General features: G+C 41.3%; 1 protein-coding gene across 1 annotated transcript in view; it reads left to right on the top strand.

The window, feature by feature from the left end:
- The first annotated feature begins 297 nt into the window (after nt 1-297).
- The window catches only part of CCDC83 (coiled-coil domain containing 83), a 45166-nt gene continuing 21009 nt past the window's right edge, over nt 298-24454 (top strand). Inside the window, exons 1-4 of the mRNA XM_036259082.1 lie at nt 298-423; nt 2019-2103; nt 11102-11264; nt 14635-14802. Coding sequence (XP_036114975.1) covers nt 329-423; nt 2019-2103; nt 11102-11264; nt 14635-14802 — 511 coding nt within the window. The 5' untranslated portion in view covers nt 298-328. The remainder of the gene's footprint in view (nt 424-2018; nt 2104-11101; nt 11265-14634; nt 14803-24454) is intronic.

Raw genomic sequence — 24454 nt, 5'->3', positions numbered from 1 at the left:
AGTACTTGCTCTTAGAGAAGCTTAATTGGGGCAACAGATGCAGATGGATAACATTAGGGAGCGAGTCTCACAGTTTTGCGTAAGGTAATGCTGTACCTGGGCTAAGAGTAGAACTCACCAGACTCAAGAATCCAATTGATTTACAATGTCCCAGAATTGTAGTGGATGTTAAGGGAAAAGCAGTCTGGGTAGAAAAGCCAGTTTTAAATTATGTTTCAGCTGTGTCTTATCTTGAGTAAATACCAGTAGAGGGCAAAGACAAGAGTTTATTTACTTTTTTTATATCACTCTTCTAAACAGGTATATTTCTTGCTAGCTAAGCAACACAATGGAAAACACGGCGAAAATAAATAAAAAGGAGATTCTAGATGGGCTGCCCAAAGACATGAAGTTACCCACCAATGAAGCACTTTTGGACTATCAGTAAGCTTAGATTGTTAAATCCAAAGGTTCCGCATGTAAATGGCAACCACTGTTAAGACTCCTGTAACTCCAAATGGAAATTCATGCGCTCAAAAGCTGCCAAGGGAGCTGGACTGGCGAGGGGGGCAGGGGGGTTGGAGGCATAATTGCACTCTTGTGCTAAGTGCATATTTTTTAAAGTTTTGAAATTATATAACATAGTCCAAGTAGGAGCTATGAAACAGCATTCATTAATGTGGTTTTAGCTCCCTCCCTCTTTCCATTGTATTATATTGGTCACTCTCCCATATATACGCAAGACCTGGCTGGCCTACCTCTTAAAATACAACATAGAATAGTTAACATACATTCATAGAAGAGTAAATGAGGAAAATTTTCTTCTTTGTTTAACTTTTCATTTCCAGACATTCCCATTTGCATTCTCTCCAAATAGCTACAGTTCCAAAACAAATGATTTAGAGTTATTTTTAGTAAGAATAATAGTTCTTAACATTTCACTCCCAGGAGTTGGAGATAAAACTAGAGGTAATACCTATTCTATATTGATGTTTTATCCAACCAGTGGAAAGTGAGCCCCTTGAGAGCTTTTGAACCCCAACTTTTGGCATAGGGTAGGTGTTTTAATGTGTAATTCTTAGGGAGTGAATGATTATATGTCAGTCTTTTTCCAAATAAAAATGTACTTCATTCATGCATTTATTGAATGAATACTTGAATGTTTACCAAGTTCTGGTGGACAACAGTGGACAGGACCCATAGTCCTGATGAAGCATGAGAGACAGACATTCAACAACTAACTCAAGCTTTAAAAAAATTTAAAAAAAAACCTACATAACTGTAATTAAGGTGCTATGCAAGAAAAGTGTAGGGCATTACAGAGGGGTCAGGAAAGCTTATTTTAGGAAGCAATGTTTAAGCTGATCTCTGGAAGAGGAACAGGTAGGATGGAGACACAGAGTGGTAGAGAGAAAGGCTCATGGAAAAGACACTGGGGTGAGGAAGTGCTTCCTACAGTCCAGGAAACGAGAGAAGGCTGGGTGAGGGCGAGAGGGCAGGCACGGACTCTGATGGCCTCGGCAAGGGCCAGACGAGTGGAGCCCTGTGCAATACTTGCAAGGGATGTGGAAGTGGCAAGCCATTTACTGGAGGGGACACGGTGGCAAGTGGGGAACCTGTGATATTGGTGACTAGGTCTGAGAGAATTATTTTTAACATTCAGGAAAATGTTAAGAGAATTGTTTTTGTCTTGTCATTTTTCTCTGGACATTTTTAGAATTCTAGAAAACGTTTTCAGTGTGCCCTTTTCTAGATTCTCTTAAAACTGAATTCTTTATAAATCATTAGAAAGCATCAACATTATTATTATAAAATACAAATGGCAATTGATTTAAAACACTGTTATCTCTATATTTTACTCAGTAAAATAGATCCAGAAACAAAATCATTTAAGAAAATGGGTTTTTTATCCCTAAATGGGTTTTTATAATATGTTTACTACTTCATTTCAACTCAAATAATTTAATTTTTAAATTTTGTCTCACTAGTTTTTTCTAAGATAAGTAATAGTAACAACTGTTATCTTTGTTTATTATCAGCTGTCAAATAAAGGAAAATACAGTAGAACGATACATGGTTCAGATAAAGAGTCTTAGAGAAAAGAACCAAAAATATCATGAAAGAGTGAGTATATGATCTGAAGCCTATTTCTAGTCATTGAACATTTACACCAATGCTGTAAAAAAGTGTGAATTATGATGAAATGTATCCTAGGGAATTATCTTATTTAGTGCTTGTAACTGGTTCATTTACAATCTAAGTTTTTTTGCACATGTGAGGCAGGAGGACCCTGCTATTCCTATTATATTAATTATTGTGTCAAAGGAAGTCAATTTGAATTATGTTATTTAGATCACGACGATGCTGCATCTTATGTTCAAAATTTTAAAGCTCTGAAACCACATTAATCTTTTCATTTCTTATTTAACCAAACTATAAAACATTGATTATTTTTAATTTCTGTATCTGTCTTCTTTTAGATTTCCAGAGAGTGTGAATATGTAAATATTATTTGAAAAGCACAATCTTAGTTGCTAAAATGACTAATTCCATGTTTAAGATGATGTATTGTTTGTATAAAATCAGATTAAAATGAATATCCAAGGGGCGCTGCATACGACTATCAGAACAAAAGATCAACGGAAATAAAGTCTGAAAGCAGTAAATGATGATTCATTCAACTTATCCCTTGAAGCATCTCATGAATGAGGAAATGCTGAGGGTGTCCCCTATTAAAACATTTATTTTATATGGACCCTGAAACTTCCACACTTAACTGTTATTGGAGAGGGGGAGGAGAGCTTTTGTCTAAAAAGACTATCTACAAATTTTAACAAAATCTAGAGTCAGAGGCCTGATTTTGTGTCCTGACTATACAACTTACAGCTGATGTAATTTTGGCCAACACTGGTATGATCCCTGTTTCCCTCTATAAAATGGGGATTCCTAGTCTTCCGCAGAGGGCTAATAGCAGATATTTATTTGGCAAGACAGGCCCTGGTGGTCAGTCACTTTCAATAGGGACAAAAAAAGAAAATCAGGCCTATGGATGAGGGTGGAAAAGTGAAGTTCGTTGCTTCAAGTGAGCTGCCCACAGGAGACCAGGACGCATCCTCCAGGGGTCAGCTTTGGGACTTTCATTTGGTTGTGGAAAGGACAACAGGTCAGGACTAAGGAGTCACTTTCCCATAGCCCATCAGTTGGAGCCAGAAACAAAGTTTTGTTTCCAGGAGGATTAGTGCAAGAATGGGAGAGGCCTAACTCTTCTCTAGGCGTCATTGGTGGACGCAGCAGTGCGGGGCATTGAGAGGCCAATCCTGCTCCAACTGTATGTATCTATATTTTTCCATTTGTGCTGCTACAGACCCAGGCTAAGCCATCATCATTCCTTACCCATCCTTCCTCTCTCCAGTACATTTTCCACAGTACAAACAGATTGCCTTTTGAATACTTGTTTAAAAGGCAGCAGAGGCTTCCTATTGCACAGAAACGAAAATCCATAGTCCTTACTAAAGTCTTCAAAGCCCTGCAAAATCTGACCTCTGCACACCTCTCCCACCTTGCCTCCAGCCACTCCACCCTTTGCTTACCACTGCTTCTTTTAAATCTTGGAAAACCCAGTCTCTTTCTCATTATTGTACCTTTACAATAAAGAGGCTGTTTTCTCTTCCCGGAATTCTCCTCTAGGCTAGATCCTTTTAATTCTCCTAATCTAAGCTGGAATGTTGAGGTCACATGTATTTAAATTGCTAAATTAAATTTGACTCATTGGCCCTGGCTGGTTTGGCTCGGAGGTTAGAGCGTCCGCCTGCGGTCCGGAGAGACCCGGGTTCGGTTCCTGCTAAGGGCATGTACCTTGGTTGCAGTTTGTCCCCGGCCCTGGTTGGTCGTGCGGGTGGCAGCCACTCGATGTGTCCCTTTCACATCGATGTTTCCCTCTCTCTCTCTTCCTCTCTCTCCCTCCCACACTGTCTGTACAAAAAATGGAAAAATGTCCTCGGATGAGGATTAAAAAAAAAAAAATTTGACTCATTGGCAAAACATATTTTTTTCTTCAGTTGTCAAAATCAGAAATGCCCCTCTTCCTTCCTACCCATCATCCCTTCCTATGTGTGTTCAGTTGTGTTTAGACTGACACCTCATTTAGAATGGGTCTTGCTCTCTGTTTGCATTCATTCGCTATTTCACAGTTCACTGTGTCCACTTCCTTACAGCCCAATTCATTCTTTCACTGTTACTATTCCACCATCTGTGCTCTAGCAACAGTACTAGTGACCAATTAGCCAGGTCCCATGGACTCTCTTTACCCTGAATCCCTTCAGCAGTCACTCCTGCCATCTTGAAGCTCTTTACCCTTTGGGTTCCAAGACATCACTCTTCCTTAATTGTCCTCCTACTTCTGTGTCCATTCTGTGTCCTCATGTTTTTCATTCATTGTCTTTTTCCTAGACCTACACTTCAATTCAGGTATTTACCAGTGTTCTGATCTCAAACCTCTTCTTTCATTCTAGTTTCTCTGTGGGTAATCTTATTTAACACCACAATTTCAAATGCCATCTCTCTGTGGTGATGGTTCTTATATGTAAATTACAAATTTTGTAATTCTGCACACTAGAAAAATTAGCACATGTAGAAAACTGGTGAAATCCAAATCACATCTCTAATTTAGTTAAAGACATTGTACCAATGGTCTGGCCGGTGTGGCTCAGTGGTTGAGTGTCAATCCATGCACCAAGAGGTTTCCGGTTCGATTCATGGTCAGGACACATGCCCAGGTTGTGGGCCTGATTCCCAGTGGGGGGCATGCAGGAGGCAGCCACTCACTGTTCTTTCTCATCGAAGTTTCTATTTCTCTCTCCCTCTCCCTTCCTCTCTAAATAAATAAATAAATAAATAAATGGGGGAAAAAAATTGTACCAATGTCAGTTTCCTGGCTTTGGTAATGTAATATATAAGATTGAGAAAAAATGGGTGAATAGATGAGAACTCTATGTACTATTCTGGCAAATTCTGTTCTTGTTCTTGTGAGTCATAAAAGGTTAAAAGGGTAGAAGCCCATGAAATAGCCTTATTTACTGAAACTTCTCTCTTCTATTTTAAAATGTAATCATTATTTTTACCTCAAACAACAGTTATTTACTTCACCTTGCAAGATAAACTTATTTTTAGTATATTGGTGGATATATCTAAATTTTATTTCAGTATGTAGCTCAAAGTAATTTCTCAGACATAGTGAATTTTGTAACATATTGTCAGAAACATTTCCCTTTCATCTGAAATTTATATGGGATTTGGGAAGTTTAATGTAGATGTAATTACATTTATATATAATGGCAACTATGATATAGTACTTTTCCTACAACATTCAATTACATTTTTAGGACATGTGATGCTGCTTTAATTTACAAATAAAAAACATCACATGTTTGAAAAGAATAGTTATTGTGTTACAAAAGTTTTAATGTAAGAGAACTGGATTCACTTTGAGAAGTATTGTGCTATGTATGGAAAGTGAAAGAAATTTTTCTTTATATATTATATATTTATTAATTGTAGGTAGTGACTTTTAAGTTATCAATACCTTTATAAGTGTTTGCCTATATATAATTGTAAATAGTTTGTATCTAAAATTTAATTTAGAGGTCATTGTGCCTAACTAAAATCAAGTAACATAAGCAAAGTCAGATAAAGATTTATTTAGGGTTCAGAACATACTTGATAAAGGAATTTTCCACTTCTACAAAAATAAGTAGAAAAGCCCATATTTGGTCAAAGGATTAGCAGTGCAATAGTTTAGCTAGGGATATTTTCATTGCTATGATTCAAGTTTCTACAAATACTTCATTTTAAAATAACTTATATAAAGCCAACATAATTCAATTTATTTATAAGAAGACAAAACATGAATCCATTTCACTCAAGAAAATGGAATATTTGAGAATTGCTTGAAGAGTAACATAGTTTATTTTTCAGTTGCTGATATTGATATTGACCTTCATTTCTATCCTCTCTCGAGGACATTTTTTCATTTTTGTTCAGATAGAGTGGAAGGGAGGGGGAGAGAGAGAGAGAAACATCAATGTGAAAGGAACACATCGAGTGGCTGCCTCCCGCACAACCCCAACCAGGGCTGGGGACAAACTGCAACCGAGGTACGTGCCCTTAACGGGAACCAAACCCAGCTTTCTCTGGACCGCGGGCCAACACTCTAATCACTGAGCCAAACCAGCCAGGGCTGACCTTCATTTTTAAATTAAACTTTTTCTTTTTAGATAATTACAGATTAACATGCAGTTACAACAAATAATACAGAGAGCTCCTGAGTACCCATTACCTAGTTTCTTATAGTAGATTACAAAACTATAGTATAATACATATGGCAACTGGGATGTTGATACTGACATTGTAACAGTCCAGACACAGAACATTTTCATCAATACAAGCATCCCTCATGTTGTCCTTTTAGAGCCACTTACTCCCCTCCTAGTTCCACCCATTCCTTAGCCCCTAAAACCATTAATCTGTTCTCCATTTTTGTAATTTTGTCATTTTAATAGATTTTTCTAAATGGAATCATACAGTAAGTAACTTTCTGGGATTGGCTTTTTTTGTTCTACATAACTCCCTGGAAATTCATCCAGGTTGTTGACTATGTCATTCGTTTGTTTCCTTGTGTTATTGAGTAGTATTTCATGATACGGAAGTACCTCATTTTGTTTAACCATTTTCCTATTGAAAAACATGTGAGTTGCTTTCAGTATTTGGCTATGACCAATAAAGCTTTTATGAACATTTGTGTACAGGTTCTCATGTGAATATAAGCTTTCACTTCTCTGAGATAAATGCCCAAGAGTACAGTTGCTGGGTCATATGGTAAGCAAATACTTAGTTTTGTAAGAAATTGGCATCCTTTTAAAGAGAATAGCTGTACCATTTTACAATCCTATCAGCAATTATATGAGTGATCCAGTTTATCTCCATACCTGCCAGCATCTTATAATATCACTATTTTATTTTAGCCATTCTGATAGGTGGGTAGTGATATCTCATTGTATTTTTAAGTTGCATTTCCCTTATGGCTAATAATGTTGAACATGTTTTCATATGCTTATTTGTCATTTATATATCCTCTTTGATGAAATTTATCTTTGTGTCTTTTGCCTATTTTCTTTTTCTGTTGAGTTGCATAAATTTTTTTTTTAAATGTAGCTAGGTAGGTAGGTAGGTAAATAATCTTCTGGATATTAGTCCTTTTTGGATATGTTATTTGCAAATATTTTCTTATGGTCTGTAGCGTATCTTTTCATCTTCATAACAGGATCTTCCACAGAGCAGTTTTTAATTTTAATGAAGTTCAGTTTATCAATTTTTTCTTTATGAACCATGCTATGATGTCAAGTGTAAAAGCTCTTTGCCTAGCCCTAGATCCCAAGAAATTTATCCTAAGTTTTATTCTAAAATGTTTATAGTTTTACCATTTCAAGTTAAATCATGGTCCATTTTAATTTTTGTATAAGGTATAACAAGACTTAGATCAAGGTTGCTTTTTCACCCCCCTAGAGTGGTGGAATGAGAGAGGGCTCTGATGGCTTCCTCTTTTTACAAAAGCAATAGTCTCCTTGTGGGGCTGTATCATGATGACCTCATCTAACCCTCAGTCCCTTCCAAAGGCCCCACCTCCAAATGTCATCACATTGGGCACAAGGTCTTCAACATGTGGATCTGGGGTAGGGGAGCATAAACATTCAGTCTGTAGCACAGTATTTCATTCCTTTTTATGGCTGAACAAAATTCTGCCTGCATTTTTCATTTCAGTTATTGTACTTTTTAGCTCCAGAATTTCTTTTTGGTTCTTTTTAAAAAATAATTTCTTTTTCTTTATTGCTATTTTCTATTTAGTGAGATATTATTCTCATACTTTCCTCTAGTTCTTTAGAAAACTCTTTGAATATATTTTAGATAGCTGATTTAAAGTCTTTATCTAGAAAGTCCAACCAACATTTTGGCTTCCTCAAGGACAATTTCCATTGACTGGCCTGTTTTCCCTGTGTAGTAAAAATCCCAATAAGAATGTGGATGGATCATATTTTCTTGGTTTGTTTTTTGCATTCCTCATAATTTTTGTTGAAAAATGGATGTTTGAATATTATAATGCGACAACTCTGGAGATTAGATTCTCTTTCCCCAGGGTTTGGCATTGTTGCTGCTTATTATAGTTGTTGTTTGCTTGCTTAGTGACTTTTCTGAACCAATTCTGTGAAACCTGTTTTTTGTTGTGTATGGCCACTAAAGTCTTTATTTGCTTAGCTTAGTGGTTAGCTAATGACTGGACAGAGATTTCTTTAAATGTTTCTAACCAATAAATCTCCCCACCCTTTGCTGAGAGGCTCTATGTACTAGCTCTGGAACATGACTTTTACACTCAGCCAGAAAATTTACAACTTCACCTTCACCTTTACTTCTGCAGAGCCTCAGGGTGAGCCAGAGGTGAGTGCGTAGGGCCTTTCCCAAGTACCTGCACAGCCCTCAGTATGCTCACAGCCTTATTCATGCATGTGGCCTTTTAGATTCCTGAGAACATGTCAGAGCTTTCAAATCCCCTATGCACATCTCGTCTTCACCTTTCTTTTAAAGTGTTCTTTTGTTTGTTTGTTTGTTTGTTTGTTTGTTGTCAGCTTGATGTTTACCTCAACTGCTATTACCACCTCAGGGAACTATAATGCTTAACAACTGCCTCTGATTGTTTTTAACAAACATCAATCCTGGAAAAGACTGCTCACACACTGGGCAAGGTCTGAGTCAGGTCAAGTAAAGACAAGGTTTGCTGGTGGGATTTTCCAGGGAACTACCAGATATGTTAAATAATGACCATTATTTGGGGAATGTGCTTTGGAAGAGTTCTGCTCCCTTCTCCTCTTTTCTCCCTGACCCCATTCTCTAGGTTGCTTAGGCTGCTGGTTTCTACCATGACTGTGGGGCTGTTGGTTTTTAGGGCAAGGTAAAATACCACAGAGCTCACTGTCCTTACCCAATTCAACCATTTTTCTTGAATAAACACTCCCTGGAAGTAATTGCAAGCCTTTTAATTTCCAGATTTCTGAAAGGTTGATTTTACTAATTTTTGCCAATTTTCTAATTGCTTTAATGAAGAATAGTACTTTTGAAGGTCTTTGCTCCAATATTCCTGCTTATGTCACTCCTGATAAGATTTTAAAGAGTGGGTTAGAAGGAAAGAACTTCAGTTTCCATATTTATCATATTATGAATCCCTTGGTATTAAAAATTCTTCAGAGACAGAATTAATTATGACAGTTTAGCAAATTGTAAACAAAAGATCAGAGAAGTTAAACCACTAAATTTAAAATATCAAACCCTTTAATCATTGTTTCTCTCTTTTGAAATTACCCAAAGCCTATCTATCCCAATTCTATTTTTTGCCTGTATTTATCAATACTGAGCATCATAAAGTTAATTACCTTTTGCTTTTATTCAATTTATCAAAGTTTTAAATTAAAATTCTAATGCACCAAAATAAAAATCACACCATATAGCCTATGGAATAACTTAAAGAGCATTAAAGTAACATTAAATCCTAGTTTGTTAAATTAAGGCCTATTTAGCTAAACTGTTTTAAGAAATCAAGTTTTTCAGTCTTCAAGTTTAAAGTATGTTGGATTAAGTAATAAAGAATGGAGTTTTAGTAGGCTGTAATATATCAATAAATCATAAATTGTTTAGATTATCTGAAAGAACTTCGCTATTCAAAGTGAGGCTTGTGGGCCAGCAGGCTTAGCATCACCTGGAGCTTGTCAGAAATGTACCAAATTTATTGAATCAAAATCTGCATTTTAGCAGTATCCCCAAGTGCTTGGTATACAGAATAAAGCTTAAGAAGCAGTGGCTTAAAGAATCAATGTTGGGCCCTGGCCGGTTTGGTTCAGCGGTTGGAGCGTCGACCTGCGGTCCTGAGAGACCCGGGTTCGGTTCCCGCTAAGGGCATGTACCTCGGTTGCAGTTTGTCCCCGGCCCTGGTTGGTCGTGCGGGTGGCAGCCACTCGATGTGTCCCTTTCACGTCGATGTTTCTCTCTCTCTCTCTGTTCCTCTCTCTCCCTCCCACTCTACCTGAACAAAAAAATGGAAAAATGTCCTCGGGTGAGGATAAAATTAAAAAAAAAAAAAAAAAAAAAGAATCAATGTTGGGAAAGAAAATACTCTTAAAGTATCCAAATAAGTTAAGAGGATAAAAAGACATCAATGTCAGAAATAAATTACAATTTTGGAGAAAGTTATAGTAAAAAGCATGTTAAAGTATAGGCAAATAAGTAATTTTTAAGAGAAGCATTAAAATATTTTAACTACATACATTTTATTAGATTTTTAAAAATTGAAGGACAGACATCAGGGGAGTATAAGAACGTAAAGAGACCCTAAGAAAATTACAAGGAAAATGTATTGAGTTCATACACACTAAAACCTCTCTGCATATATATAATAAGATAGCAAGGGCCAGGAATAAACTCAGTTGATTAAATAAGAAGCTTAGAAACATAGGCAGGATGGATATCCACAGAGGAAACCCAGTCCATATTTCAGAAATGAAGTGTTGGAATGACAAGTAGCCATCACCCTAAACATAAGAGAATTTGGGTCATTTGTGAAAATAGCAAAGAATAATGTAAATTCTACAAAAGCAGTACTTTTTGTCTATTTTGTTCACTTATATATTCCTAGTGTATAGATGACTACTTGGCTTCATAAATATTGACTAAATGAATGATTATTGCTAAAGAAGAATGGTGTTAAGCTGGAAAAATTGACCTCCAAGGTCTAATTCTAATATTCATTGATCCTACTGGGGGTGAGAGACTGGTAGATTAATAACACAATTGTTTAAGTGTAATTAAGTGTAACGTTCTATCCAATGGTTACTGTGTTAATGGGTTTAATTTTATTTTAAGTCTTCCATGTTCCATAAACTTTTAGAGATGTTATGATATAAATTATTTCATAAACTATGAAATAGTTCTCACTTTTCAAACCTCAATGTGTGACTCTGTGTTGAGGAAAATCAGTGTAAACACTTGAGCAGATGTAGTTAACTACTATTGATTTTCACGACAGAATAGACGCTTAAAGGATGAACAAATCTGGCACATACGGCACCTCCTAAAGGAACTGAGTGAAGAGAAGTCAGAAGGATCAAACATTGTAACAAGAGAGGATGTTGAAACGGCAATGAAGGAAAAGTGGAAGTTTGAAAGAGACCAGGAACAAAACTTAAAAGGTGATTTATGAACTTAGAAAATAACAATAAAGCTGAATCAAGTTATTTCTTGGATGTATTAACACTTCTGTTTTCTCATATATTAAAAATGCTGTGAACATAGTTCAGGTGATATCCTTACCAGCACAACTACAAACACAGGTTGGTAGACGAACAGGAGAGGGAAATAACAACGGGCAGAGCAGGTGAGGGGGAGAGGGAAGGGCAGTGATCGAAAACAAGGACACATGAAAACCACCCGACTCTCACACACCGTGTGATACCCTGTAGACGCCACTCTGAACTCCGCACGGTGGGGATTTGTTCTTTCTTTGGAGGAATTCTCTTGTTTGTTGGCTTCAGCCTCAGTACAGTGTTGGGAATGATAAGATGAATATAACCATGAAGCTTCCCCCAACCAATATCTCCACGGAGATAAGGCCCCCACGCACCCACCCATTTAGATGGGGAAAGAGGGATTCGAGTTTGCAAAGAGGCAGTGTGGAGGTCATAGACTGAAGTGATGCTAGGTGCAGAATACGAAGGACCCAGGACATACTCCTGCCATGGCCTCAGAAAATACCAGGATCCTGGTGGTAAGTCACACACACAGTTTTGACACTTGTATTATTATTTTTTTAATTCCTGTTCCTTTATCCCAAACTTGCTGCTGTGACTTTTAAAACTACTTTAACCAGGACCCCTATAAATACCGTCTCTGCTAGGAGGCTGGAAAACATGAGGAAGAGACTCGAGTGCTATCAGGAAGCAGTACTAGAAGCTGGGAGGCAAAACAAGGGACTAGGGTTTCTGAAACATTCTCCAAACATTCTCCAAACATTCATTCAGAGAGCCTCCTTACCCAAGCACTTTGCACAGAGCAGGCATTCCATTCATAGATAATTTGTTGTTTTGAATGAAATAGTTACCAAAAGCAAACATTAATCAGCAACCTTCATTCTTCAGGGTCTCCAAAACTGCCCCGTGAACTTCCTCCTACCTGAGTCTCTTTATAGGCAACAATGATGTCATGAGGTAGTGGATATGTATTGTGCAGGGCTCCTCTCCAGCAAAGCTTTGCTTATGTTCGGAAGGAATACTTCAGTGAGTCCCTTGAGATAGGAGTGAGACCAGAACAGACCCTCGGGTGCACTCACTGAACTGCCTCCAAACGGGGGGATGGGGGGGCAGTTATTTGAGGTGTGCTGGTTTACCGTTTGGGCGGCTGGGGGGGTGTCAGATGAGACTGGGGCTGAGCTGATGGCTGAGCACAGCAGAGGACAGGGCACACGTGTCGTGCAAGGAGGAAAGCAGCCCAAAGAAGCTGTGCTAGAAAGAGAAAGAAAGAGAACAAATGTGCCTGAAAAGGATTTCTGAGGCAGTCACGGTACATCTGGGCAGTCCCTTGCCACTGGACCAGTGTACGGAGCAGCTGCCGTCCCGCCACAAGGCAGCTTGTTTCAGTGCTGAGCCTCAGAGCCTTCCAGACCGACTGAATCAGAATCTGCGTGGTGACCAGATCCTAGGGGATTCCTACCTCTCCTCCTCTCTCCCTTCCCTCATTCTCCCCACCTATTTATCCCTCTCCTCTCTCTGTCTTCCCCTGGAAGTTGGCTCCTTTTTCTGAGGCTGTTGTCCCCATGAGGCTGGAACTCTAACCATACACACCTCTGATTTTCCATCCTTATAACCTCAACATGGAGACAAGAGACACGTTTTCCACCAGTTGCAGTAAAACTATTTCTACAGAAGGACTCGGCATGTGCCTAGCCTGGGACACGTGCTCAATACAAGGTGGGGCAAAAGTAGGCTTACAGTTGTGAGTACAGGAAACAGAGTACATAAATGTCTTGAATTATTGCTTATTGATTATTGTATTATTTCCCATATGAACAACTGTATTTGACAAGGAGTAGGAAAAGTGTGCTGCTAGAAGGGAAGGGAAGAGGGCTTCTGGGAAAGTAGAACAGCAGCCACTCCATCCACCTCTGTGTGAGAATCTTCAGTGATGCCAACCAGCTCTCCCCCAAAGGCTGAACGTGGCACGGGGCTGAGGCAGCAACAGTCCGCACGAATAAGAGGACGGCTCTCCATCTGGGGTATAGGAGTATTGATTGTTTTTTGTTTGGTTTTGTTTCTTTCATCCTCATCCGAAGATATATTTTTCCATTTATCTTCAGATAGAGTGGGAGGGAGAGATGGAGAGAGACAGAGAGAAAAATCGATGCAAAAAAGACAGGTCAATTGGCTGCTTCCCACACGACCCAAACCGGGGCAGGGACCAAACCGTAGCCGAGGTATGTGCCCTGGCCCGGAATCAAACCTGCGACCCTGTTCTGTGGGCAGACGCTCTGACCACTGAGCCAAACCTGCCAGGGCAGGAGTATTGATTGTTTAATGACAAGTGCCATTCATCAAGAGATTTTAAAATATGTAATCTTACATCTTTGGAAAACATGTGTCTGGAATCCTTCTGGACCTCTGGACTGGAGACCATCTCTCCAGGCTGACTGGAATGCCTCCGTCATCCCATAAACATTTACTGAGCACCAATCACGTGCCAGACTCCTGCTACGTGCTGGATTTGCAGAGATGAGTAGGTGTGGCATTGCCATCAAGGATCTCTCAGACGAGGTGGCGTGTGGCAGTGAGCCAAACAGCCATTAAGTTCCTTGCACCTGGCTCTCTGAAACACTTCCTTTCCCAAAGTATTCAGGAGCATGACATTCAGCCTGAAGATGGAGTCGCATGTCATGTTTAGCAAGTTTACCAGAGCAAACTGAAATGTTATGTGGTTGAGATAGCTCAATATTTATCCATATTTAACTGGGGAACTTATCTTTCACTCTCAAGTCTTGTAAATGGATGTGGGGGAAAAACATGTTGGTATGACTGTCATTTCACACAAATGAACTTTAGATGACAGACTAAACAACTTACTGAAATGGTTGCCAAGGACCTTGGAATGATATGAGGTAAAATCATTTTGCCCAGAGGCATATGGCCAGAAAAATGACATTTTACTAATAAAACATATATATGACATAATATATTGTACAGGATAGGACCCTTATCAAGCTATCAAAGGAACAATTTAAACTAGAGGGTTCTGAGACATATAGCTTAATTGTCTATGATAGCTTTCAATCACAGCCCCAACCACACCTCTACTTTAGAATTGGAAAATTAATTTTACTTAGATTTTGGGTCATGAGGTGTAGTTAAACAATAGTTTGAATAGTTTAGATTTCCTTACATTGTAGATATAAAATCAGATTTATGAGATAACAGCATTTTAATATCAGGCCCTAATTTCAAAAAATCAGATTGCAACATACAATAATTGAAAGGAGAGAGGAAATAACGTGCTGTTTTGATTTTCTTTCTACAGATATGCGCTTGCAAATAAGTAATGCTGAGAAGCTGTTTCTCGAGAAGCTCAGTGAGAAGGAATACTGGGAACAGTACAAGAATGTAGGGAGTGAACAGCATGCTAAACTCATTACCTCCTTACAGAACGACATCAATAAAGTCAAAGAGAATGCACTGAAAATGTCAGGTCAGTTGCAAGAAAACTAGTTCAAGTTCAGTAAAAACACTTCCATCAAATGGGCAGACATTTGATGGGGGGAAAAAATGGGTATTCCCTGAATCATTCTTTCCTCTCCTCGGGGTCAGCACAAGCAGCTGGAGCCCAAGGGCAAAGGCGGAGGGAGGAAATGGAGAAACTATCCCAGGAGCACCTAAGAAACTGAGAGGGGAAGTAACGGGAGGGCAGGTGGAGTGGAGAACCCTGCCAGCAACTGATTTCAACAAAGACGTTTCCTTCAGTGGGTGGTGTCTGTGCGCTCCCACACCTGGGTCTGGGGTGAGTCCACTGAGGCAGCAGGATCGGGGATCAGGCTATGTTAGAAAGGAAATTCACTGGAGGCAAGCTAAAGCAACCTCAAGTAAATGCTAAGTTGTAGTCAGAAAACATCAGAGAACACACTTGAGATGGGAAGTGGAGAGGGTGTGGGGCAGGAGGACATCAGGCGTGGAGAAGCAGCAAGCTCAGGGAACCATGAGGCCACCTGTCTGTCACTGCAACTAGTACAGTGGCTTAAAAGAACACCAGAGACAGAAAAGTCACTGGATAGAACCAGTGGGAGAAAGCTGGCCTGCAAGAACACTGTGGGTGGACGATAGTTGTGAGCCCAGCTGGCGATGGTGACCTGTATTGGAGAAGAGTTCATGTGAGGTCATTCCCATCATCCTCTGCAGAGGGCCTGGACAGACACTCTGCTTCTAGACCAATTTTTATGTACATTTCTCAGCTCAGCGCCTCTGCACCATCATGGTAGTGTAAATTTGGCCCCAAAGTAATCTGGGCTTGGAGTTACATGTTTTTAAAATGTTCTCCTCCCCAGAAGAAAAGTACAGAGTGAGAGTGTGGTACCTCCCTACTCCTGGCTGTTTCTCCAGCCACTCAGTGCGCTCTCTAGATAAAACCACTGTTACCAGTTTCTTATGTAGTCTTTCAGAAATATTATATATACATAAACAAACAGCATGCTACAAATGTAGTTTTTCACATAACAATGTGGACATCATTATAGATCAGTACGTATTAGTACTTTTTTAATCTCCTAGGCTATTTGTTCTTGTTGCACTATAATTTTTTAACCAGTCCCCTACTCAAAGCATTTAGGTTGTTTCCTGTCTTTTACTATTACAAATAATGCTGCAGTGAATACCCTTATACAGATCTCATTTTACTGTGGTGAATATCCTTGCATTCATGAATTTCACTTATGTGTATCTCTGAAGAGAAATGGCTGGCCCAAATAGCCCATTCATGTGTATTTTAACAGGCCTGGCCCTCCACCCGGGAATATCTTTTCATGGGTTCAAGAACCATATGAAGTTTCTTTCACATGAACCCTCTGTTCATGCCCTTGGCTCACTTTTCTGTTGTGCTGTGGAACACTTTACATTTTTAAAGGAAATTAGCTCTTTAACAGTGACATAAGGTACACATATTTCTCCCATTTGTCATTAGCCTTTTGTTCATGGGGTGTATGTATGAGAAAAATTTGTAGTGTTATATTTAAATCTTTAGTTTTTGTGTGTGGAGGGGTAGGAAGCCAATTTTACTTTTTGGCAGATGGTTTTCCAGTTGTCCCAGCATCGTTTATCAAGTAACCCGTTTTTACCCTGCTGATCTGAGATTCTGACTTGATCGTGACTTAATTTCCCATGTGTATTTGGGGATCTTTCTATACTTTCTATTCTGTTCCATTGGTCTGTCTTTGCATACCAGTACCATACTTCTAAAATAGTTATTGTTCTGGCATGTTTAAAATCTTTTAAAATTTTATCCAGCATTACTTTTTTTTATATTTTTAAAATAGAAAGAGTGATCTTCTCATACAAACTCAACCCATTCTCTTAAATAGAAATTTGGGTGATTTGATTCAGCTAAAAATTTTCATGCTGTTGTATCTGACTTTGGAGTGGCGGTAACAGCATTTACATATTGAGCTGCTTGCTGATTGTACCTCAGTGTATAGCCAACTTAGGTGTCATGGGAAATTGGTTCTGGGCTTATTCTATTTGCCATTAGTTCTAGGCACATCTCCCAGCCATGCAGCAGGAACTCTTCCTGGGGACTTTAAAGCACTTTGGGGGCCACTAATTGGACACAACGAATATGAGACGCCTAAATCAATTATCCAAAGCCGTGCTCTCCTCTTCACTCCCCTCCCCCATTCTTCCATGATTGCTCTGGAAGTCTCCTCCCACACCCATGAACATGGGTTTGTGCTAGACTGCTTTACTTGTGAGGAACAAGTATTTTAGAAAAAGGGGGTTTATTGTAAGTAAAACAGGATATTAAAATGAAACGTTTTTAGTATCAGTTTAAACTGGGGTGGCCATATAATGGATACCACATTTCAAAGTAAAGTGAGATACCACCTTGCAAACTTGCAATATGGACAAGGAGGAAAACTGGTTTCATATCTTCAACCACAGAATTTTGGTCTATAAAAGAAGTTGGAGAGGCCAAGGAAAGATGATCAGAAATTAGGGGAAGGTTTTTGGAAAGGGCTTTTGGTGTGCTATAAGGTCTACACTGTCCCCCAGAGGGGCAGGTGAAAGGTAATTCCTCCTTCACCTCAGATCAAGATGGAAAGTTTTTTGTTTTTTTGGTACGTGCCCCTAGTGGGAACTGAACCTAGGACCCTCTGGTCCACAGGCCAATGCTCCAACCACTGAGCCAAACTGGCCAGGGCAAGATGGAAAGTTTGTTTTTTGGGTTTTTTTTTTTTTCTTTTTTAATATGTTTTTATTGATTTGTTAAAAATAATTTTTTAAAAAAGTCTTTATTGTTGAATGTATTACAGATGTTCCTCATTTTCTCCCATTGACCCCCACCTCCCTACTCCCGCCCCCCTCCCGCATTTTCCCACACTGTCTGTGTCCATTGGTTATGCATATAAGTTCTTTGGTTTATTTCTTCCCACCCCCCAACCCCTATCCCTTTGAGGTTTGTCAGTCTAGCAATGAATTTGTACTTCTTAATCCCTTCACCTTTTTCACCCATTCCCCCAACACCCCTCCCATCTGGCAACCAACAAAATGTTCTCTGTATCTATGAGAATGTTTCTGTTCTGCCTGTTCATTTTGTTTGTAGATTCCATTGTCAATAGATATGTATTCATTGCCATTTTGTTTGTTCATATATTTTATCTTTTTCTTCAAAAAGATTCTTCATCGTTTCATATAATAACGGTTTGGTGGTGATGAACTGCTTTAACTTTTTCTTTTTTTTTTTTTTTCTTATCCTCACCCGAGGACATTTTCCCATTTTTTTGTTCAGGTAGAGTGGGAAGGAGAGAGAGGAACAGAGAGAGAGAGAGAGAAACATCGATGTGAAAGGAACACATCGAGTGGCTGCCACCCGCACGACCGACCAGGGCCGGGGACAAACTGCAACCGAGGTACGCACCCTTAGCGGGAACCGAACCCGGGTCTCTCAGGACCGCAGGTCGATGCTCTAACCGCTGAGCCAAACCGGCCAGGGCTGCTTTAACTTTTTCTTGTCTGGGAAACTCTTTATATGACCATCGATTCTAAATGACAGCTTTGCAGAATAGAGTAATCTTGGTTGTAGATTCTTGCTTTTCATCACTCTGAATATTTCTTGCACTCCCTTCCGGCCTGCAAAGTTTCTTTTGAGAATTCAGCTGATGGCCTTATAGGCACTCCCTTGTAGGTAACTAACTGCCTTTCTCTTGCTACTTTTAAGATTCTCTCTTTGTCTTGAACCTTTTGCATTTTGATGATGATGTGTCTTGGTGTGGGCCTCTTGGGGTTCATCTTGTTTGGGACTCTCTGTGCTTCCTGTACTTGTGTGTCTGTTTCCTTCACCAAGTTAGGAAAGTTTTCTGCCATTATTGTTTCAAACAGGTTTTCAATTTCTTGTTCTTTCTCTTCTCCTTCTGGCACCCCCAAGATGCGAATGTTGGCACGCTTGAAGTTGTCCCAGAGGCTCCTTACACTATCCTCATTTTTTTGGATTCTTTTTTCTTTTTGCTGTTCTGATTGGGCATTTTTTGCTTCCTTATATTCCAAATCGATGGTTTGCTTCTTGGATTTACATACTCTACTGCTGAATCTGTGTAGATTATTCTTTTTTTTTTAATCCTCACCCGAGGATATTTTTCCATTTTTTGTACAGATAGAATGGAAGGGAGAGATAGGAAGGGAGAGAAAGTGAGAAACATCGACGTGAAGGGACACATCGAGTGGCTGCCACCCGCACGACCAACCAGGGCCGGGGACAAACTGCAACCGAAGTACGTGCCCTTAGCAGGAACCGAACCCGGGTCTCTCCGGACCGCAGGCCAACGCTCTAACCGCTGAGCCAAACTGGCCAGGGCTGTGTAGATTATTCTTTATTTCAGTTAATACCTCCTTCATTTCTGACTATGCATCCACCATTTCTGACTGGTCCTTTTTTTTATGCTCTTGAGGCCCTCTCTAAGTTCATTGAGCATCCTTATAAGCAGTATTTTGAACTCAGCATCTGTTAGGTTGCTTATCTCCATTTCGCTTAGTTCTTTTCTTGGGGTTTTGTTCTGTTCTTTCATTTGGGACCTGTTTCTTTGTCTCCTCGTTTTGGCTGCCTCCCTGTGTTTGTTTCAGTGTATTACTTAACAAGAGGTGTGGGGCTATCTGAGACCAGATGCTGCTTGTTTGAAGAATTTAGGAAAACCTGAAGCAGGATCCAAGACAGGCCAATCCTATGGTTAAGCAACTGGCAACAGCTTGGGTGGGCCTGAAAGCTGGGTGGGGCGGGGCCTCAGGGAATCACCAGGGCGGGGCTACCAGTGTGAGCCAGGTTGCTGGAGTCCCAGATATGGCGGCTATCTGCCGCCCCAGGGAAGGGCTCACCAAAGGAACAAAGGCCTCTGACAGCATGTTTTTCCCAGAGAAGGGCCCCTCTCCAGCCCTCGCTCCAATGCCAAACAGCTCAGTTCTTTCTTATATGTCTCTAGCGTCCCTCGAGCTGCCTACTCTCCAAGCTTAGAAGGAGCAAGTTCAATAAGTCCGTGCGCGGACCCTTTAAGAGGAGCTGCCTGGGTCTCCAGCCGCCTCAGCTTCCCTGAGCCTCAGTTCCCGCTGGTTTTTCCAGCCAAAAGTTATGGGGACTTCTCTTCCTGGCACTGGAACCCTGAGAGGGGTGTCTGGTGTGGGACGGGGACCCCTCAATCCTTAGAGAGGACCTTCCCAGCCGAGGTGTCCTCCTGATTTTTATCCACCACACGTGGGTGTGGGGCCAGCCCATCTGCCTCCGCCCCTCCTACCAGTCTGGACGTGGCTGCTGCTTTAATTCCGTAGTTGTAGGACTTCCATCAGCTTAATTTCAGGCGGTTTTGGATGATGGTTGTTCTGTAGTTTAGTTGTAACTTTGATGTGGTTGTGGGAGGACGCGATACCGCGTTTACCTACCCGCCATCTTGAAAGTTTTTAAGGAAAAGCCTCACATTGTTTGATGCGTCCCCTCCAGTTTAGGGGACATTCAGATATATATATAATTTTTTATCCTCACCCGAGGACATTTTTCCATTTTTTGTTTTTAGGTAGAGTGGGAGGGAGAGAGAGAGAGAGAAACATCGACGTGAAAGGGACACATCGAGTGGTTGCCACCCGCATGACCAACCAGGGCTGGGGACAAACTGCAACTGAGGTACGTGCCCTTAGCGGGAACCGAACCCAGGTCTCACGGAACCGCAGGCCGACGCTCTAACCGCTGAACCAAACTGTCCAGGGCTCAGATCTATTTTATAACTCATCCCTGAGAAATCTAAGGGAACCGTGGCTGACTAGCTAACAGTTCTGACAGCAGAACAAAGCAGCAGCACCTGCCACCCTGGGCTAAGCCTGTGCCTTGGTCCCTTTGGGCAGCTGTAACAAAATCCCATGGACTAGGTGGTTTATAGAAACAGAAATTGATCTCTCACAGTCCCGGAAGCTGGGAAGTTCAGGCCAAGGTGCCAACAGATTCCGTGTCTGGTAAGAGCCTGCTTCTGATTCATAGGTGGACACCTTGTCACTGTGCCCTCGCATGGTGGAAGAGGCAGGGGAACACTCTGGAGTGTCTTTAAAAGGGTACTAATCCCATTCATGCAGGCTCCACCCTCCTGACCTAATTACCTCCCCATGCCCTCACCTGGAAATACCACATTGATGATTATGTTTCAACCTACGAATTCGGTTGTAGGGCAGAAACACAAACATTCAGTTTGTAACAGCCTGCACTCCCAGAATTTGTTGTGGCAAAGAGTAAAGGAGCGTACCCTGTGGGTGTGCTGTGAGAGAGAGCTGGTATGCAGGCCTGTTAAATCTTGCCTGAGGGCTGACTAGAGAGGGGACCATGCCCCAACAGAGACACAAGAGCCTGCATGTGTGGAAAGGAGGAGGAGCTTGAGACAGAGGCCAAAAGAAAAGTCATTAGTCAACCTCCAAGAACAGTACATCCCCGTATGAAAGAAATGCAGATCAACTATAACTAGCAATGGGGAAGGTGGTCCTCTGAAAAAGGAATCAACCTTAAATACCAACCAGGACCACAAAGTGCAACATTAGCTGGAGGTCGCATCAGCCAAGTGAGAGCGTTCCTGTCCCTTTCCAGGCTCGTCTTCAGCCCTGAGGGAGGAGCTGTAGAAGTTCGAGTCAGAGGAAATGGCAGTAGGTCCAAGCTAGGAAGGGAATAGCCATAACTTTGAATAAAATTGAAAGCTTGACTATTACAAAAAAAATAAACTGGACATATTAATTACGTTTTGAAGGACCTCTTAGTTTCACAAAGGAACCAGAGGAGTCATAGGATTTGCCATGTATCTTACCAAGACAGAACTACTAGTCTTCTAGTCTGAATTTTAAAGGGCAGAGATGAAAACCAGGTTGCTTGATGTCCCATGGTCATGTTCGTTGGACATAACACTTGTAGTGAGGAATCAGGGGGATTGAAGTGGGAAACAGAAGGCCATCGGCTCAGTGGTGGCCTTAGCAATGGCTCCTCCCTATATTTATCTCTCGTGTTCTGTGGCTGGCCCTCTGGGGGCACCCATGCTTTGCTCCGTGTCCCCATTCTCTTCTTGTTTCCCACAGATCAAGTTGTGACATATTCGCCAGCTCAGGCTCTGAAGAGAGCTGGTGTGATCATTGACCTAATGAAAGATGACCAAAGACCTTTGTTCATGCCTCCTCATGGGTCATTGATCAAACCCAGCACAGACCACCTTTGGTCAGCTGTCTTAGTCAGTAGCCACACTGAGCCCTGGGGGCAAGAGAAGAAGAACCTAGAGCTGCTTTCCTGAACTTCAACTAGAAGGAGATGTTAGGATATTGGATATAAGAAACACAGTTACTGATTATTCAAGACGTGGCTCTTTCTCTCTCTTTTTTTTAATCCTTACCCGAGGACATTTTTCCATTTTTGGTCAGATAGAGTGGCAGGGAGGGAAAGAGGGAGGTAGAGAGACAGAGAGAGAGAGAGAGAGAGAGAGAGAGAGAGAGAGATGTGAAAGCAACACATCGAGTGGCTGCCTCCCGCACAACCCCAACTGGTGCCGGGGACAAACTGCAATGGAGGTACATGCCCTTAGCGGGAACCAAACCCGGGTCTCTCTGGACCATGGGCCGACGCTCTAACCGCTGAACCAAACCGTCCAGTGTGGCTCTTTCTCTTAACAACAAGAAAGGAAACCTTAGACTAGCCCCAGGAATAGAGAACGTGCAGGGTTGTACAAGTCATTAGATTCTAGAGTTACAGATTATTTTTACTTTTGTTCTTCCAGGTACACAGAATAAGGAGCCATAAAAGTTCTTTGTACAGTAATAGTGAGTTAAAAGACTTGGGTTCAGGTCCACTTACAAAAAAGTAACATTCCTTCTTTGAGTGTCAGTTTCCTTACCTGTAAAATGAGAGCCCCTCAGTGATCTCCAACAGAACTCACATTCCCGGCACCTGCTTTTCTACATCTATCTCATCTAACCTTTACAAGTTCCTTTGGGTTAGATATCACTGTGTCATTTTAAAGACGAGGAAGCGGAGGCCCAGGGAAGGTGAGTGTCTTTACCCAACTCACAAGCTTCGTAAATAGTGGAAATGGGATTAGATCCCATGTGTCTGACACCAAACCAACATGCTTCAGATGATCCTCCCAGTGCTGTGATTCAGTGAGGTAGGGGTGCTCTCCAACACACACTGTGCTTGAAGACACTGCCGCATGGCTAGTCTTGCCACCGGCCCCGCTCCGTTTTCCCAGAGGGAGCTGAAGAGAGGCCACCACCACAGGAGACAATCTGCACAGTCAAGCTGTGTGACACCAGAGGTATGTGAAGAGCAGACAGCATACTCCCAGAAAGCTGTGGAGGCAGCGACCAAGCAGAGCTAGACACAACAGAGAAAGGAGAAATCGCAAAGCAAGCTTCAGCCAGGCCTGTTTTGCGGTCAGCTTCTGAGGAGTGACCACACTGAACTGGGCCCCCGAGCAGCCGAGAGTCTAAAGGCACAGGTCATGCTCTCCCAGCTCCCACTTGCAATGTCTCAGTTTTATGAGAAGACTTTCACACACTCCCAGTTTCTTTGACTCTGTTCACAAATAAATGGTGAACAACTGCTCCCTGAAACATCGTCTGAATCACAACGGATAACAATGACATGTTCACATCCTCCCTTGTGCTGCTCTGCTTTTAAGGAAAAAACAGTCCATTCAGTTTTATATGGAATTTGAAAGAGGGTTGGGTGTCATTACGGCTTTTCTAGTCTGAAAATGGCAACAGCGAGAGCCACAACTTTAGGGGAGCATATCTGGTCATCTATTTTTTACGATTTACAGAAAAGAATTAATATTTCATGTTATCAATCTCCAGGTTGTATGGTTTCTTTTAGATGCTAAGAAGGTAACAGCCAACCTTCTGCTACATTGCAACTTTTAGACTGATGTTAGTGTTTTGTTGGGTAGAAGTTACAAATAATACCCAGCGTTAGTCTAGCGAACTGCGTACTGAACTGAAAAAGAAGTTCCACCAGAAATGAGGTTGGAATGATGAATACACTGAAGCGGTTACTTCCGCTGAGTAAGAACAATGCAGGTTATAGAGATGAGCATATGTGGGCTGGAACAGAGAAGACTTCCAGTTTCTTACCCTCTGGATGTCAAGTTTGACTAGTCCCCCAAACCTCGTGAACTCTCTTGTTTATAAACCACTGCCTCATCAGACACTTTTGTTCCAACTCCATTAAAGGCAGAACCTGACCATACTGGCCCCTTCTGGCCACTCCTCAACTTGGGGAGCTCCCCCCTCCTTCCTTTCCACTTCCTTTCTCCTCCCACCAAAGTTACCACTGAAAGTGGTGGTCACTTGTGGCCTTTCCCCTGTGCTGAAGCCTAAAATCACTGACAGCCAAAGACCTGCAGTTTGCCCAATTTAATTTTCTTCAAATTATTTTTCATATCTGGCCCTGGCCAGTTTGGCTCAGCGGTTAAAGCATCGGCCTGCGGTCCGGAGAGACCCGGGTTCGGTTCCCGCTAAGGGCACGTACTTCGGTTGCAGTTTGTCCCCGGCCCTGGTTGGTCGTGCGGGTGGCAGCCACTCGATGTGTCCCTTCATGTCGATGTTTCTCTCTCTCTCTCTCTTCCTCTCTCTCCCTCCCA

This window comes from Molossus molossus, unplaced genomic scaffold (assembly GCF_014108415.1).
Source record: "Molossus molossus isolate mMolMol1 unplaced genomic scaffold, mMolMol1.p scaffold_m16_p_13, whole genome shotgun sequence".
Classification (NCBI taxonomy): Eukaryota; Metazoa; Chordata; class Mammalia; order Chiroptera; family Molossidae; genus Molossus; species Molossus molossus.
This window is presented reverse-complemented; position numbering and strand designations above follow the sequence as displayed.